Consider the following 17,664-nt stretch of genomic DNA (forward strand, 5'->3'; position numbering starts at 1 on the left):
GAAAGTATGTTCTCTTAAAATTACTCCATTCATTTTAGGTTTTTGTTTTTTTTAAACCGTTACTTTTGTTTACTCAGTGATGGCAAGGATGAAAATTTGTGCACTATATATAATCTTGCTCTTTGTCCTACTTGGGAGAGCATTCTTCAGCATATCTGTCTTGTGGAGCCAGTTAATAATGAAAAGATTTCAACATTGATATTTTCAGTAGCTAAAACTTTTTAGAGTACATTACATAATAATTAAGTCATTAATTTATTTTAACTTTTTTTTGCTTTATTTAAAAGTTTTTTAATATACAGTGTTTTATGAATTATGTTGGGAGAGAAAAATCAGAGCAAAAGGCAAAAACCATGGGAGAGATTAAAAAAAAAAAACAGAAAAAAGAAGTGAACATAGAATATGTTGATTTATATCCAGTCTCCTTAGTTCTTTTTCTGGATGCAGATGGCATTTTCTGTCATTTTATGGGATTGCTTTGAATCACTGAGAAAAACAAAGTATTTCATACTTGATCATTGCACATTCTTGCTGTTATTATTATATACAGTGTATTCCTCATTTTTCCTCAATGTTTCACACAGCATCAGTTCATGTAAATCTTCCCAGGTCTTTCTAAAATCAGTTTGCTCATCATTTTTTATAGAACAATAATATTCCATTATCTTCATATACCATATCAGCAGTTAAATTATGATAAAAATTCTGGATATATGGACAAAGATGTCTTATCTGCATGTTTTTCCATGAAATTAGATTTGTAGACCTTGAATCAGATACTTTTCATGCTCATAAAAAACTTATCCAGAAGCAGATAGTTTAAAAATACAGATTTCCAGTTCAGCTGACTTTTCAATTCAACTAACTTTTTGGGGGAATATTGGCAATACTGTTTAGTTTTATTGATTTCTTTTTGTTTTATGTTGTAGTCATTTCTGGAAAACATCACAATTGGACCTCTTTCTTTTTCTCCCTTCTAACAAAACAAAAAGCAATAAAAAACTGTGTATTTCATGTGTGTACAAGTATCGTATTTAAAGTATTGTAGATAGCTAAAAAAGACAAAAACTGAATCAGTCCTTGCTCTTGAAGCCGTTACATTGGGGGAGGAGTTCTCTGGTGAACACAAATAGAGGGAAGTCTTCATGGAGGAAGGGATACCTGAATTGAACCTTGATGAAAGATAGAGACAGGATGAAGAGGGAGTACATTTCAGGTATATTACCCAGCTTGTATAAATGCATGATGGCAGGAACTGGAATGTCAGGAACACCCAGCAGTCCAGTTTGGCTAGAACTAGAAGGCATAAATGATAGTAATGTGGGTAATAAGTCTGGAAAAGTAGGGTGGAGTCGGATTTTGGAGGGCCATAAAAGCCAGGCTGAGGAATTTGTATTTTATCCTTAAAGCAATAAGAGGCTATTGAAGCCATTGAGTACAGAAGTATATGGCTATATCTGTGCTTTAGAGAAGATTACTTTGGCATTTGTGTAAAGGAACAAGGGGACAACTTGGGGAGAGTCCTGAAACGGGCCAGGTCGGATGTGTTGAGGGCTTGTTATTGCACGGTAGCCTTATGAGTAGAGAGGAGATGATTGGAAATATATGGATGTAGAATCCAGAAGACTTGGGTAACTGATTGGATATGGGTGAGTCAGGGAAAGGGAAATGTTATGGATGATATCAAGGTTTCAGACTGTTCCTTAGTTCTAGCATTCCATTTATTGTTTGCTTCCTTTTAAACCCAAGCGGCATGCCGATAAATAAGAAATAACCAAGATGCTATTTTGAGTCTGACCTGTGAAAAAAAATCTGATTTTCTGCCTATAGATATTAGGACTATGAATCTTGTGCAGATTGGACCAGAGGACTTCTGAGGGTCTTTCTGTTTCTGAGATTCTTTGATTTTATGAACTTCTTTTCATGAGGTTACTTCTAAAAATTAGCATTCAGAGAGCCAGATTTTTTGAATAGGGTGAAGTACTCTACCTATTCATCTTCCACTAAATTCCCACATGTGAGGGGAGATAGCATGTCAAATGCCAGGCAGAGACCAAATCCAGAATTCTTAATTTAAAATGATACAAAATGAAGGGGAGGCATTTTCTCCATGATTTTACCTAGATTTTTCAGTTTAGGGATATAATTGAGCACAATATAAATAAAACCAGAAGATTAAAAGAAAGTTGGAGCTAAATAGAAGGATGGCTCACAAGTTCTCCTTAGAGTGGAAAATAAAAGATTTGCTGGAATTGGCTTTATCATGTTGCCAAAGCAACAAGAAATAAGATTTCATGGAACATTTAGTCATCTTTTTTATTTTTCATTGTAATTTCAAAAAGCCTACCATGCACATAATTGCACTTTATGCATCAGCATGAGGAGGTAGAGAACTTCCAGATAAGACTCTTCAAATTAAATTAGCCTCTACTTTTGATGAGAGGCTACATGTATGGTCTCTCACCTTGGAGGAAGCAGGAACCATGAACGTGGGTTCAAATTCTGTCTTTGACTTAAGTGAACTGTAAGTGAATTGCTGATCACCATTGGTAGAGGGAATTTCCACACTGATCTAGGCAGGTCTGACTAAGCTCACCAAACGCTGATACTTGGTATTTGTCAGTGCAAAGATAGACACAAAAGACTGTTTAAAATATTTTTAAAAAATTATAGTTCAGAAGTAAAGAATGAGAGAGAAAAAAGGCACTTATAGATAACTTGTTCAGAAACTACATACCTAGATGCCAATTTCTACTTATTTATTTATTTTTAAGGAAATAATCAGGAGGAGTTAGGTTAAGCACCAAGTTTTGTCCCCAAAATGAAGTTATGTAAATTTTTTTTAGTTGATTATATTTTAACAGTTTTACTTTCTCTAAAATCTAGTTCATGATCCATCTCTTCCATGATACCTTTCCTATTGGTAGTGGCACTTGAGCAATTGGATACAGAACTCATAGATCTGGTTCATCATTATATATATATTGGAGAGACATTGTGGATGGACAATGAGCTGGAACTCAAATTAAACAGGAGAATGAGAAAAAAAACTAGGCTGTCTTTAGGAAACTTTATAGTAGTATTAATAATCATAAGCTTCTCTCTTAAGGTATAAAGACTCATCTTTTTAACACCAGTATCTTTCTTTGGCTGCTACTATATGACTTTAAGTCATGGAATACTACAGGTTCTAAGGAATTAAAATCGAAGGTCACTCAAAAGGATATCAGAGAGGTGCATTGTGGATACTCATAGGCTTCGTTATGGGATCAGTGATATACTGTTTAAGAGAAGGGGCATAAAAGATATCACCAGAGAGATGACAGAGGGGGAGTACCAGTCAATTACCAGGATCAAGAGATCACTAATGAACAGTGCACATATTCCATTGGTGTGCACTCAAGGTCAAGAGATCTATAGAAAGATCTTACCCTCACTTGATAAGTGGAAGATTTATGGGAGAACATAAATAGGTAGCTCCTACAAAGGACTAGCTTCAACATTGGAGAGAGCTTCACCACACTGAAGAGAAAAGACCCACTGAAATATTCAAGTGTTTCTAAAATATTCTGTGATCCTTGTACTACAGGGTCCATAAAATGAGGAAGGGTTAGGCCTCTGAGATAATTTCTGGTTCTAAATAGATGGTCCTATGGTCTGGTGATCTCACATTTGAGTGTATATAGTCATTATATTTTTTAGTTTTATGTATACAAATAGTTTTTCCCCCCTAATTGGAGGAATATCTTTTATTCTTTTTGAATCCCAAGAGCAGTTAGCACCTTCTGTACATGCAAAAGGATTTTTTTTCTCCAGATAATAGCTTTTACCTTGTATTTGAAATGTCTGTTCTTTTTTATTTACTCTTCCTTTTTCATAAAAGGTTGTGTACTTAATTTTTTTTACTTAAAAAAAATTACTGTGCCTTATTTTTATATTTCATTTCTAAATAAGCCCCATTTCCTATCCCCTTAATGCAAAGAAAAAAAAAAAAAACTAAACAAAACCAACCAACATATAGTTTATGCCAGACAGTATATACAACATTCTGGGGTAGGATGTCCATAGTCCTCAGCTCTCTAAAGAAAGGAGGAAATTTCATTTCCTGAGTGCTTCTCTAGGATCATCCTTGGCCATTATAATTTTACACAGTGTTTAGTTTCATTTTGTTGCTTTTTGTTTATATTTTTGTAGCCATTGTGTATTCTTTTCAATTTTACTTTGTAACACTTTATGTAAATCTTTCCTTGTATCTCCATATTATTCATTTTTATTTTTTCTCATAACATTCTCTTACATTCATGTATCAAAATTGTAAACAAAATTGTAAACAAATTGTAAACAAACTGCTTTTCTCCAGTTGATGAGCATTAGTGATACCTTGTGACTATAAAAAATGTTGCTGTGAATATTTTCATATGTAGGACCTTTATTTCATAATTTCATTTGAACATCATTATTTCTGGGTCAGAAGGTAGGGGCATCTTTGTCACTTTTTTTTAGTATAATTAATTACAAATTGTTTTTCAGAATGGCTGGATCATTTTACAACCTCACTAATAGTATATCATTGGGCCTGTTTTTCTGTGGTTCTCTAACATCGAATATTTTCATCTTTTGACAGTTTGCTAATTTACTGGGTGAAGATTTATTATTAGTGATTTGATATCCATTCTTCTGGGAACTATTCATATAAATGGTTAAAGGATAGAGAAAACAAATTTATGTTTCTAGATTAATTGTCTAATATGCCTCAGATTGATGAAGCTTGAAATAATTTTACTTTTTAATTTATGCCTTTAAAATATAATCCAAGTTTAAACTTTAGAAATTTATCTTTAATAAGTTGCCAAAGCTTCTACAGAAAGAATCATGTGCTTGCTTGGTGGTTAGAACACAAATCAAAAGCTTGCAATTATTGGATTTATCCCCTGTCATTGATTTACTTGTATCACCACAATAAATGATAATCAATTTGTGCCTTAGAATGGCAAATGCTTGATATTTACTCTAAATTCAATTTAGAGATAGACTTAGGAAGAGATAAAAAAAAAACAGGAAAATAAGCTCTATTATAAGTAGCAAATCATAGTTTAGAAAATTTGAATAACTGATTCCTTTAATTATTTATGCTGGCACAGCACCTTTAGTATTTCTATCTGCCTCAGTCAAGTGTTTTTAATTTTTTATTCTCATTTTAAATTTTATTACGTAGGAAATTTCCTTACTTAGGAAAAACAAATTGAATTTGGCAGTAGATTAACATAAAGCTGAATCTTTCCAAGAAAATATTGATTTTCTAAAAAGTAAGTTAAATTGGCTAAGAACCATTTAGTAGAAAGAGCACAGGACACGGGAAACAACCAGATCTGAAGCCTAGCTCCTCTTCTTTCTAGCTGTGAGACTCAGTGTTCTCATCTGTAAAATGGAGATAACAATATCTGAATAGGCTACCTTATCAGATTTTGAGGATCAGATGAGATATTGCATTAAGATGATATGTAAATGTAAACCATAGTAATAATGCAAAAATTCTTCATTTTCTCTCTTTCATGCTATCTTTCTCACCATTACTCTCCTCTTTATATTAGCCAGTCACTTCAACACCAGCTAAGTGTGTTAGTAGTGTTACTAGTCATAGAAGTCATAATATTTTTGAGCCACAACCACATCATATTCATGAGGAAACTGCAGCCTGTATGGGCTAAGTGATTTGCCCAAAGTCATGCATGCAAAAGCAGCTGGGATTTTTTAAAAAAATTTTTATTTAATAATTACTTTATATTGACAGAATCCATGCCAGGGTAATTTTTTTTTTTTACAACATTATCCCTTGCACTCATTTCTGTTCCGATTTTTTTCCCCTCCCTCCCTCCACCCCCTCCCCTAGTTGGCAAGCAGTCCTTTATATGTTGGATATGTTGCAGTATATCCTAGATACAATATATGTTTGCAGAACTGAACAGTTCTCTTGTTGCATAGGGAGAATTGGATTCAGAAGGTATAAATAACCCGGGAAGAAAAACAAAAATGCAGATAGTTCACATTCGTTTCCCAGTGTTCTTTCTTTGGGTGTAGCTGCTTTTGTCCATCATTTATCAATTGAAACTCAGTTAGGTCTCTTTGTCAAAGAAATCCACTTCCATCAAAATATGTCCTCATACAATATCGTTGTCGAAGTGTATAATGATCTCCTGGTTCTGCTCATTTCACTTAGCATCAGTTCATGTAAGTCTCTCCAGTCCTCTAGCAGCTGGGATTAAAACCCAGCTCTTTGACCTCAGCATAGACCCTGCTTTATTTAGCACTCCTAAAAAGAGAAGAACATTTCTTATGAAAATGCTCAATAAGTATTTATTAAGCACTTACTGTACGACAGGCCTGCGCTAAAGGCTGGGGGTACAAAGACAAGCCAAAATGAGAGAAGGGACCTACAGGAATGTATCTTGTTACAAACACTAGGGAGGAGAGACTGGAATCAGGGGATAGTTTGGCAAGAGTTTAAATAAAAGAAGACAATCTAGATGTAAGAAATTGGTGGTGATGGTGGTGTTTTTTTAGGCTAGCTGATATAAAAAACAAAGCATATATATATACCAGAATTTATGGGCAGCTAGGTGGAATAGTGGCTAGACCACTGAGCTTGAAGTGAGGAAGACTCATCTCTCTGAGTTTGAGTCTTATCTCAGATGTTCACTAGCTGTGTGACTCTGGGCATGTCACTTAATTCTATTTGCCTCAGTATCTTCATCTGTAAAATGAGCTAGAACAGGAAATAGCACACCACTCCAGTGTCTCTATCAAGAAAACCCCAAATGGAGTCATAAGGAGTTGGACATGCCTAAAAACAATTGACTGACAACAAAATAATCATAATCATAAGGATCAGAAAGAATATAAATTGTATTAGTGTTTCCTATAAATTTAAAACAATTTTTATTGTAAAAATAGCTTACTAATTATTCCTATTAATTACATTAATAGGAATAATTAAATATATTAATTGATTAAAATTATATTAATCATAAAGTATAGAAGGTTATTAATGAAAGAGACCTTAGAGATGATCTAATTGGGTGTTCTTAACACAAGGGCTATGGAGCAGGGGATGGAGTGCCAGATATGTATCCAGGAGATCTGAGTATCAGACATTTACTCGCTGTTTGAGTCTGGCCAAGAAATTTAACCCTGATTGCCCCCCCCCCAAAAAAAAAAAAAAAAAAAAAAGCCCAACCCAATTCTCACAGCTATATTTCAATATAATTATTTTCCTTATAATTCTGTGTATTTTTTTAAACTTAAAAATTATACTTTGAATGAGTCCTTAGACTTCACTTGATTGATACCCAGAGAGGGTCCATGACAGTGAGGAAGAACCTTTGACTTAGTGTAGCTCTCTCATTTTACTAGTAAGGAAACTGAGGCAGAGGGAGGAGAAATCACTGGCCTAAGATTCCAGTGGAGGAAGTTTTAGTGCTAGGACTAAAATCCAGTGCCCTTTTTTTAATATGCTTTCTCTCAGGGCCTCAAAAGGGAAAATGGTTTGGCTGAGGTTCCCCAGGGGGTAATAGCTGGGAATCTCCAGATCTATCCCTCTTTCATCATATTGCAGGAGGAAAAAGAAACTAGTTTTTATAACCATTGTAAGTGCCCAATAAATACTAGTTGACTTTTGTCACTCACTTGAAATCTGTACTGATAATAAAAGAGGTTTAAAAAATTGTGCTTTTTGTTTTCTCTCAGAGATGGCCTCAGATGTTTCATCACTGGGGGCAGCCATTGCATCTGGAAACCCTGGCCCTGGGGTGCAAGGTGGGGGAGCCATCACTCAGCGGACTATTAAGCGTCGGCCAGGGTGAGTAAGAGTCTGGAATGAAGTGGGGGTGAGGATTTCTGTAAACTGAGAAGCCTGATGCTGGAATGTTCATGCCTCATCTGTCAGTAAGAGAATTGGCTTAGTTTCAGAATCATACTCACTCCTCAGCTGTTTCTGGCTATTCTGTACTATTCTACTATTGAGCTGTCTTGTTTGCTGGATTTGGTATTAGGTGAGATTAAAAGTTTGTACTGATGTTCTTTTTTTAAAATATCTTACAAATAGTCTAACAATCAAAAATCTCTGAGCACTTAAGAGATGGATGAATAAGTCAGTGAAAAAGCCCTAATTGTGTTCAGAGCACCCACATTAATTGCTGAGGATACAAATAAAAAGTAAGACAGTCCCTGGTCTCAAAGAGTACATTCTAATGGACAGTTTAACACATGTAAAAGTTTTCAGATAGAACCATGGAATCTTTTGTTAGGGTGTAACAGCAAAACATCCAAAATCTTGAACCTAGATGGTTCTGTGTCATTTTTGCTGATTATGACATCAGTTTCTGATTCTGGAGCTTTCACAATGCCAAGACTTTGAGGAGGAGAATTTTCTTTTCTGGCTCTTTAATAGCAGTGGCTGCGGCCCTCACAGGAGCAATTCTTCATATGTATCTTCCTGGAAGTTGCTTCTGAGAAAGATGGGTACGAAGGATAGCTGGTAGTCTAAGGGTGCTGCCACTTACAACTTATTGACTTCTCCAGCTGGCAGGAGGAGCTGGTGTTGGTGGTGGCCAGGAAGGTGGACCTTTTCTCCCCACAGCAATGGTTGTGAGGCCCCAAGTGGAGGCAAGACCTGTGTCCTGAAGCTGGAGCTATTTGTCAGCTGCTCAGGTTGTAGTGGAGGTGATGGGGGTTTGATTTGCCTAGCTCACATGTTGCCTCCTCCATCTCCCTCAGGATGCTTTGCTGCTTCAGCAAGTAAGGCATCCCTTTTCCCTTAGTGGCAGTGTGTCAGCTGTGGTCATGGCTGGCTCCTTCACAGGAGCTACTTCCCTGGACAATGACTGTGGAAGCTGAGCTTCAAGGTCAGGATGTTGGGCTTTCTTCATCTGGGCATTAGAGGAAGTGATGGTTGAAGTAGTGTTGCTGGGTTGGATTGCCTGGCACAGGTTGCCTCCTGTCTTCTCAGACCTCCTTGCTGCTTTTATGTGTATATCATTAGGTATAGTTCTTCATCTTTTCCCCACACAGGAAGTTCTACATTAGGATTGAGGAAGATGTTGGCTGCCCTTTGATGCATTTATAAAGCCATTTTGATTTTGTTTTTAAAAAATTCATTTATTCTTCTATTTTGTTTTTATGTCATCTTTGTTTCTTAGTGTCAGTTACTCGCCTAGTGCAAGTACAATGAAATATTTAGGTGTCCTTTCCCCAGAAACGTCTCCATCTGTTTTGACCCAAAGAAGAAGAGTGAAGCTGCTCTGTTAGAATTTCCCCCTCACTTTTCCTTTCATTTTTAGAAACCTACTTTTGTGTGGGTAAGACAGCACATGGGTAAGGAATTCTTTTTAATGTTAATGAACTATCTTTAACATTTTATTTTTGGCATTTTTCAGGCTTGATTTTGATGATGATGGAGAAGGAAACAGTAAATTTTTGAGGTAAGAGTTTTTTTTTCTCATTTCCCTAGACTTTTGGGATTAAAAATGACTTTAGATCTCATATCCAGGGTTGAAACTACATAATTTTATGTATTATATTTCTTTTCTTTTTGAAAAGATGTTCAAACATGTTGTTCACTCCAAAGAAATTGCCCATTGGGCAGAGGCTGATTGGCTTTGCAAGCCACCCTAATTATTTTCTGCTTCTTGAAGGTAGAGTTTGGAAATTATGACATTTATTTATGAGTGTTCCAGAAGGAGCACTTGAACTGAGCCTTTCCCTATTATTATAAGGTCATGCAAGATATTTATGATCCATGATTGGACCACAGAAAGGGGAAGGGTGGTTGCTTTTAACTAGTCACCTCTTTTTCCTTTATTCAAGTATCACCCAGATTATTTCTTGCAATTGTAAGGGAGCTATTTTCTTTGTATTTAATGTAATATGAAGGAGCTTTTTCTGGAAGTCTTACTTGAGTGCTTGGGGTTCAATTTTTAATTGCAAACCATGACTTGATATTCTTGTTTATATATAATACAATAATTAATGTCACCTTTCATCATAATTTTATTTTAAAAATTTTAAAATGTTTAATTTTTTTACTTAATATTTTTCCCTAGTTACATTCAAAACGCACAAAAAAATTTACATTTGTTTCTAAAATTTTTGAATTCTAAGTTCTCTTATCCCCACCCATAATTTGTGGATGTTATGTGAAGTTATGTAAAACATTTCCATAAAAGTCAAGTTGTGGGGGTAAAAAAAAATTGATCTCCCACCCAGAAGAAAATAAACCCCCCCCCAAGAAAAATTAAGTTAAAAAAAGAGAGAGCGAGAGAATGCTTCAGTCTATATTCAGACATAAATAGTTCCTTCTAGGTATGGATAGAATTTTTCATCATAAGTCCTTCAAAGTACTTGTGGACGATTGTACTGCTGAAAATAGCAGTCATTCACAGCTAGACATACAGGAACATTGCCATTATTTTGTATATAATACATTTCACTTTGCTTGAGTTCATGGAGGACTTTTCAGGTTTTTTCTTTTTCTTAAAGCATCCTGCTCATCATTTTCCATAGAACAATAATATTCCATCATAAATATACACATAAACATGCATATTATTGATACATTCCCCAATTGATAAGCAGAGTCTCAATTTCCAATTTTTTTTTTTTGCCCTGAGAAGAGAGCTGCTGTGAATAACTTTTTGTACATAACAGTTCTTTTCTTTTTTTTCCCCCCAAATCTTTTTTGGTATTCACGCCAAATAGTAGCATTGTTAGGTCAAAGAATATGCACGAATTTGTAGCCCTTTGGGCACAGATGGTATCATTTGATCATTTATCAATTGGTACATGATTCTTATTTTTTATAAATTTGATTCAGTTCTCTCTGTTTGAGAAATGAGGCCTTCTCAGAGAAACTTGCTTCAAAATTCTTTTTATAATTACTATTGCTAACCATCATAATTTTAAAGATGTAGTTTAGGTTCTTACCTTATTAGTACCTAAAGGCTTGCTTACTGTCCTCATCAGGATAAGCTTTGAGACAACTCCGACTAGGTTCCTCTGAATAAACATGTACAAATAATTTTGACATCTCTCCTACCCAGGAAACACAGCTATAATTCATTTAGCTACTCATCAATTAATTGCAGCCCTAAACCCTCAACTTCCCATATATAGAAGCAATGCAAAAAAACCAGGAAGATTCACTTAAGATTATTAACATTAGTCCTCACCTAGAGTTATAGTAAAATGCAGTAAATCAGTTCTAGTGGAAAGAGGTTTGGACCCTAAATTAAGAGGCCTGGATTTAAATCCTTACTCCAGCACTAATTAGCTTTGCTTTGTCCTTATGTCTGTCATGATAATATTTGTACAACCTCCCTCTTGATGTTCTTGTGAGAGCTTTGTAAACTGGGGAGTGGTTGGTATTTTATCATTATAGTGGTCACTCATGTCCAGCCTGAATGAAATGCATTATAGGAATTCTTCTACAATATCCGTGACAGGTCATGTAACTTTTGTTTAAACATTTTTATTGATGCCTGTTTAATTACATCAGAAAGCAGCTCATTCCATTTTGAGACAACTGCTAGAAAGTCCTATTCACATTGAACTGAAACATGATTTCTATCATTCTGTGTTGATTCTCTTGTCCTAATTCTGCTCTCAGGAATTAACATAGAATTAAGTCTAATCTCTTTTCCACTGATGACTTTTCAGATATTTAATATAAGTATATTCTTTCCTAAGAGTTCTTCAATAGTAAACATCTCCATTTCCTTTAATTGCTCCTCATATAGAATGATTTCCAGGCCTTTCACCATCTGATTGCCCTCTTCTATATCTAACTTTTTCTTCCCAGTGGGCCTAGTAAATTGTAGCATCCAGAGCCCCCCCAAAAAATTCTAAACTTGATTTGGCCAGTGCAGAGTATGAAATTATTACATCCTTGTTCTGGGAAATGGATATACCTCTGTTGCTACAACCTAACATTATCTTTGCAGATATATTGTAGTTTTGGCTTATAGTCACCCAGATGTTCTAGGTCTTTTTCATATAAGCTGTTGAAAAGAAGCAAGCACAGTTCAGTAGACTTTCTCCTGACATACTATACTAGCCTGACTGGTCTAGAGCAGTATTTTGTCTATTGATACATTGGTTCTGTCAACAGATAATCACAGTTACGAGACTTATGTGAATTTATTATAAGAAAAATGGACATGCATGTGGAATTCAGAATTCACAGTCCTTCCAGAAATTTGTATATTTTTGATAGTATAATAAACAGAGGAAGAGAAAACAGGAAGGGATATGGCATAGAAAGGGAAAGGTGTAGTAAAGGGGAAGGAGGGAAAGGATAAAAACTCTCCTTATGGGGAGGAGCAAGGCAATGGCAAAAGGTATATTCCTTTTTATTATTATTATTTTTTCTTCTACTTAGTTTATTCATTTATTTATTTATTTATTTATTTTGTTTAATAATAACTTTATATTGACAGAATCCATGCCAGGGTAATTTTTTTACAACATTATCCCTTGCACTCGCTTCTGTTCCGATTTTTCTCCTCCCTCCCTCCACCCCCTCCCCTAGATGGCAAGCAATCCTATATATGTTAGCTATGTTGCAGTATATCCTAGATACAATATATGTTTGCAGAACCGAACAGTTTTCTTGTTGCACAGGGAGAATTGGATTCAGAAGGTAAAAATAACCCGGGAAGAAAAACAAAAATGCAAATAGTTCACATTCGTTTCCCAGTGTTTTTTCTTTGGGTGTAGCTGCTTCTGTCCATCATTTATCAATTGAAACTCAGTTAGGTCTCTTTGTCAAAGAAATCCACTTCCATCAGAATACATCCTCATACAGTATCGTTGTCGAAGTGTATAATGATCTCCTGGTTCTGCTCATTTCACTTAGCATCAGTTCATGTAAGTCTCTCCAAGCCTCTCTGTATTCATCCTGCTGGTCATTTCTTACAGAACAATAATATTCCATAACATTCATATACCACAATTTACCTAGCCATTCTCCAATTGATGGGCATCCATTCAATTTCCAGTTTCTAGCCACTACAAACAGGACTGCCACAAACATTTTGGCACATACAGGTCCCTTTCCCTTCTTTAGTATCTCTTTGGGGTATAAGCTAGTTTATTTATTTTTAATCTACATTGCTTTACAAATCATGTTGGGAGAGAAAAATCAGAGCAAAAGGAAAAAAACATGAGCGAGGAAAAAAAAACAGAAAAAGAAGTGAGCATACACATGTATTGATTTACATTGTAGTCATTAGTTCTTTTTCTGGATGCATATGGTATTTTCTGTCCAAAGTCTATTGGAATTGCTTTGGATTACTGAACCACTGAGAAGAATCAAGTCTTTTCATCCTCCATCATTGCACATTCTTGCTGTCATTGTATACAATGTATTCCTGGTTCTGCTTGTTTAACTCAGTATCAGTTTGTGTAAATCTTTCAGGCTTTTCTAAAATCAGCTTGTTCATCATTTTTTATAGAACAATAATATTCCATTATCTTCATATACCATAACTTATTCAGCCATTTCCTACTTGATGGGCATCCACTCATTTTTCAATTCTTTGCTACCACAAAAAGAGATGCTACTAACATTTTGCATATGTGGATTCTTTATGATTTCTTTGGGATACAGACCCTGTAGTAGCATTCCTGGGTCAAAGGATATGCACAGTTTGACAGTCCAGAGTTCTCTCCAGAATGGTTGGATCATTTCACAACTCCACCAACAATGCATTAATATCCCAGTTTTCTCACATCCCCTCATTTATAGATATAGATATAGATAAAACTATAGATAGCTTTAATTTCATCCTCTGAAAATTGTCTGTTTATATCCTTTGACCATTTGTCTATTGGGGAATGACTTGTATTCTTGTAAATTTATAGTTCTCTTTATGTTTTAGAAATGAGACCTTTATCAGAAATATTGGCTATAAAGATTTTTTTCCCAGCTTTGTTACTTCACTTTTAATCTTGTTTCTTTTGTTTTTTTTTGTCCAAAACCTTTTTAATTTAATATAATCAAAGTTGTCCATTTTGCCTTTCATATTGTTTTCTAGTTCTTCTTTGGTCATAAATTCCTCCTTTCAAAGATCTGATAGATAAATTATCCTTTGCTCTCCTAATTTGTTTATTCTATCATCCTTGTACCCAAATCATGTACCCATTTTGACCTTATTTTAGTATGGAGTGTGAGATAAAGGTCTATGCCGAGTTTTTGACATATTATTTTTCAGTTTTCCCAGCAATTTCCCAACAAAAACTGAGTTTTTATTCCAGAAGCTGGAGTTTGGGGGTTTTTCAAATATTAGATTACTAGAAACCTTGATTATTTTGTTGTGTGTATCTACTCTATTCCACTGGTCTACCATTCTTACTTCTTAGCCAATACCAAATGGTTTTGATGACTGCTGCTTTATAATAGAGTTTTAGGTTTGGTACTAATAAGCCACCAATTAAAAGGTGCATTCGTTTCCCTTAGAAACTGCTAGACTGAAGATAAGAGGGTCTACTTATCTGCAAAGATTAAGTTGCATGCACAAGATATTTTGCCTCCCAAAGACACCTGGGGAATCCAGCTTGGGGTGCAAACAACAAATTATGTCAGCTGGGAAATGGCATGGGGAACTTCATATTGACACAGTTAAGGACCTCCTGCATGCTTTGGGTGCAGTTTCTAGGAAATATGGCAACTCAAAAAGACATGTTCAGGGGACCCCTTAAAATTCTTTTTTTTTTAATATTTTATTTTATTTTATTTAATAATAACTTTATATTGACAGAATCCATGCCAGGGTAATGACCCCTTAAAATTCTTAACAGTTCATATGCATATATCTCAAGCCGCATTTGTGATGTACTCCTGTGAATTCATGATTAAGTTTCTGCTTTGAGTGGAAGTTTGAAAAATATGTGCCATTTTCTGTGTACAAGTTATACTACAGCATTCTTGTTTATACTGTGTAATGATTTATGATTCTTGGAAATATCACATAGAATAAGAAGGCAGAAATGTGCTGATTCATTTCATGTTTGCTTTTAAACATTTATTTATTGTTTTTATTTTTTAGATAATGTCTATAACAAATTCTAAAGAAATATTGAGGATATTAACTATTTACTTGGTAGTGTAGATTGTGGGTAAGGACAGGGACAGAGCTAATACCCAGAATAAATGCTGTTTAGAACATTCAAAGTAATTTTTGTAAGAAAAATTCCCTTGTTTCAGTAAAGATCATTAAGACTTTAAAGTGGCTATTTAAGTGGCACATTCTTTGCCTTTAAAATAAGGAAAATAATTTGTCTCTAGTAGAGATTGCATTAAATTTTCAACTACTTATTTATTCTTATTTTGTTTTTGCACTTGAGTTTTATTTAAAAAATACACACACACCTATAACACATAACATATGTTATTTTTCAGTTAACAAGCACTTATTTTCTTTTCCGTCCATCTTTCCCTCCATTGAAAAAGGAAAAAAGCAAAACCTTTATAATGTATTCATGGTTAAACAAAAGAAATTGTTATGTCCAAAAATATATGTCTAATTTTACATCTTCAATCTTTATCAAAAGGGAGGTAGCATTTTTCATCATCAGTCCTATGAAACTGTGATTTGTTTTTGCATTGATGAGAATTCATAATTCTTTTAAAGTTGTTTGTTTTTTTTACAGTGCTGTTCTTGCATAAATTGTTCTCCAGGTTCTGTTTACTTTACTCTGAATTAGTTAATCTGTAGAGATTATCATTTCTGTGGATTTGCTATATTGAGGATTTGGGCATCTGTGAGGAAATAGTTTAAAGTGCACCCTTGACAATTGACTGAACTTTCCATATATTTATGATAAAAAAAAAAAAAACTTACCCAGCTTCTTTCAGTGTTTGCTGTCTAGGCCTTATAGCATTTTACTGTAACAAGGAGGAGCAAGAAAATTAGACTATCCACAGATAGATTAATTGGCTCTCGAGATATTAAAGATCTCATTTTCAATAAGAACTTATTTCTGTAATGTAGAATGTATTCTACCTATTAAGCAGATGATGACTGGATTGAGCTTATTATTATTTTTTCATTAGGTGTTTTTTTTTTAAAATTATTATAGCTTTTTTATTTACAAGTTATATCCATGGGTAATTTTACAGCATTGACAATTGCCAAACCTTTTGTTCCAATTTTTACCCTCCTTCCCCCCACCCCCTCCCCTAGATGACAGGTTGACCAATACATGTTAAATATGTTAAAGTATAAATTAAATACAATATAAGTATACATGTCCTAACAGTTATTTTGCTGTTCAAAAAGAATCGGATTTTGCCTGTGAAGGAAATCAAAAATGCAGGGACAAAATATAGGGATTGGGAATTCTATGTAATGGTTCATAGTCATCTCCCAGAGTTCTTTCGCTGGGTATAGCTGGTTCAATTCATTACTTAAGCTATTATTAAACAAAAAAATAAGCTATTCAAAGCTTGATTTAAAACATCATTCTCTTGAGTGGTTATGGCACTTTATGTAGCAACTCTCCTCATAAGATCGGCTTCTTTCTTTTTGGTCTCTTTTTATATAAGATAGATACATCAGGATTTTGTCAAGGATTGACAATCTGTTGGGCCTTTTCTAGCTGGGGTGCTACTATTTCTACAACATTGGTATTCCCCCATCATCTCCCTTTTTCTATAATATCCTTTATGTTGTGCCCCATTTCTAATTCAGAGAAAAATAAGTTAAATGAAACAGTATTTTGAAATTGTTTCTTTTTCTTTTCCAGATGTGATGATGATCAAATGCCTAATGATAAGGAGCGGTTTGCCAGGTAATGTTAATATAGGCTCTTACTCTTTTATACAGTAGTATCAGACACTGTCCATATTGTTTTTTCCTGACTGAGTTGAAATGGTTTAATCTGTCTAGTCTGATTTGTTCCTGTTTAGAGATGTGGGAACACTCAATTTTCCAGCTCCTATTATTTAATAAAATTAATACCATTTCACTGTAAAACAGTGAATAGAAGTATATTGTCATATATTACCATATTTATGCCTGTCCCCACTGTTAGTGATGTGCCACCTGGGTACCATGTAAGTGTCAGCTAAAATCTGAGTTAACTGGTATGCGGAATTGCTTTGACTTGTTTATTAAGTGGATATTTAAAATCTGTTTATGTAATGTCATAAGGCCTGTGTCAGAAGTCTTTTTTAGATTCTCTTTATATAATTAAAAAATGGTAAAATGTTAATAAATTGTGGAATATGGAATTGTTTTTGGAATTAGGGTAGATGTGATTTGAAACAGAATTAGTTTATTTAAATTACCAGTCAGAAACTCAGTTTTTTCCTTTATTAAAATATGTTCTTTTTCAGAATTATATGAGTGTTTACATGTTTTTTTACAATTCATGCATTTTTTTCCTCTCAGGAGATATGTACATTTTAAAGTGGTGTTTTATTTTTATATTTTTCAGATTAATTTTGTGCTGCATCAGAAAAGTATATAATGGGGTTGATTCAAAACTGTGTTTCTAATCAACACCTTGACTTGGAGGAATGGACTAAGAATTTAGTCTCTGTCCTCAAGATATATAGTTTATTTTAAAATAGTAAATAATGAACAGTTTAAGGCAGTATAAAATCAAATG

General features: G+C 34.4%; 1 protein-coding gene across 4 annotated transcripts in view; it reads left to right on the forward strand.

Annotated features, from left to right (window-relative positions):
- Positions 1–17,664, forward strand: part of ARNT (aryl hydrocarbon receptor nuclear translocator) — a 53,401-nt gene that overhangs the window by 6,972 nt on the left and 28,765 nt on the right. For all 4 annotated transcript variants that reach the window (XM_051992730.1, XM_051992731.1, XM_051992732.1 and 1 more), the window contains exons 2-4: positions 7,744–7,855; positions 9,432–9,476; positions 16,798–16,842. In XM_051992730.1, coding sequence (XP_051848690.1) covers positions 7,744–7,855; positions 9,432–9,476; positions 16,798–16,842 — 202 coding nt within the window. The remainder of the gene's footprint in view (positions 1–7,743; positions 7,856–9,431; positions 9,477–16,797; positions 16,843–17,664) is intronic.

The sequence above is a fragment of the Antechinus flavipes genome, chromosome 4 (assembly GCF_016432865.1).
Source record: "Antechinus flavipes isolate AdamAnt ecotype Samford, QLD, Australia chromosome 4, AdamAnt_v2, whole genome shotgun sequence".
In the NCBI taxonomy this organism is placed as follows: Eukaryota; Metazoa; Chordata; class Mammalia; order Dasyuromorphia; family Dasyuridae; genus Antechinus; species Antechinus flavipes.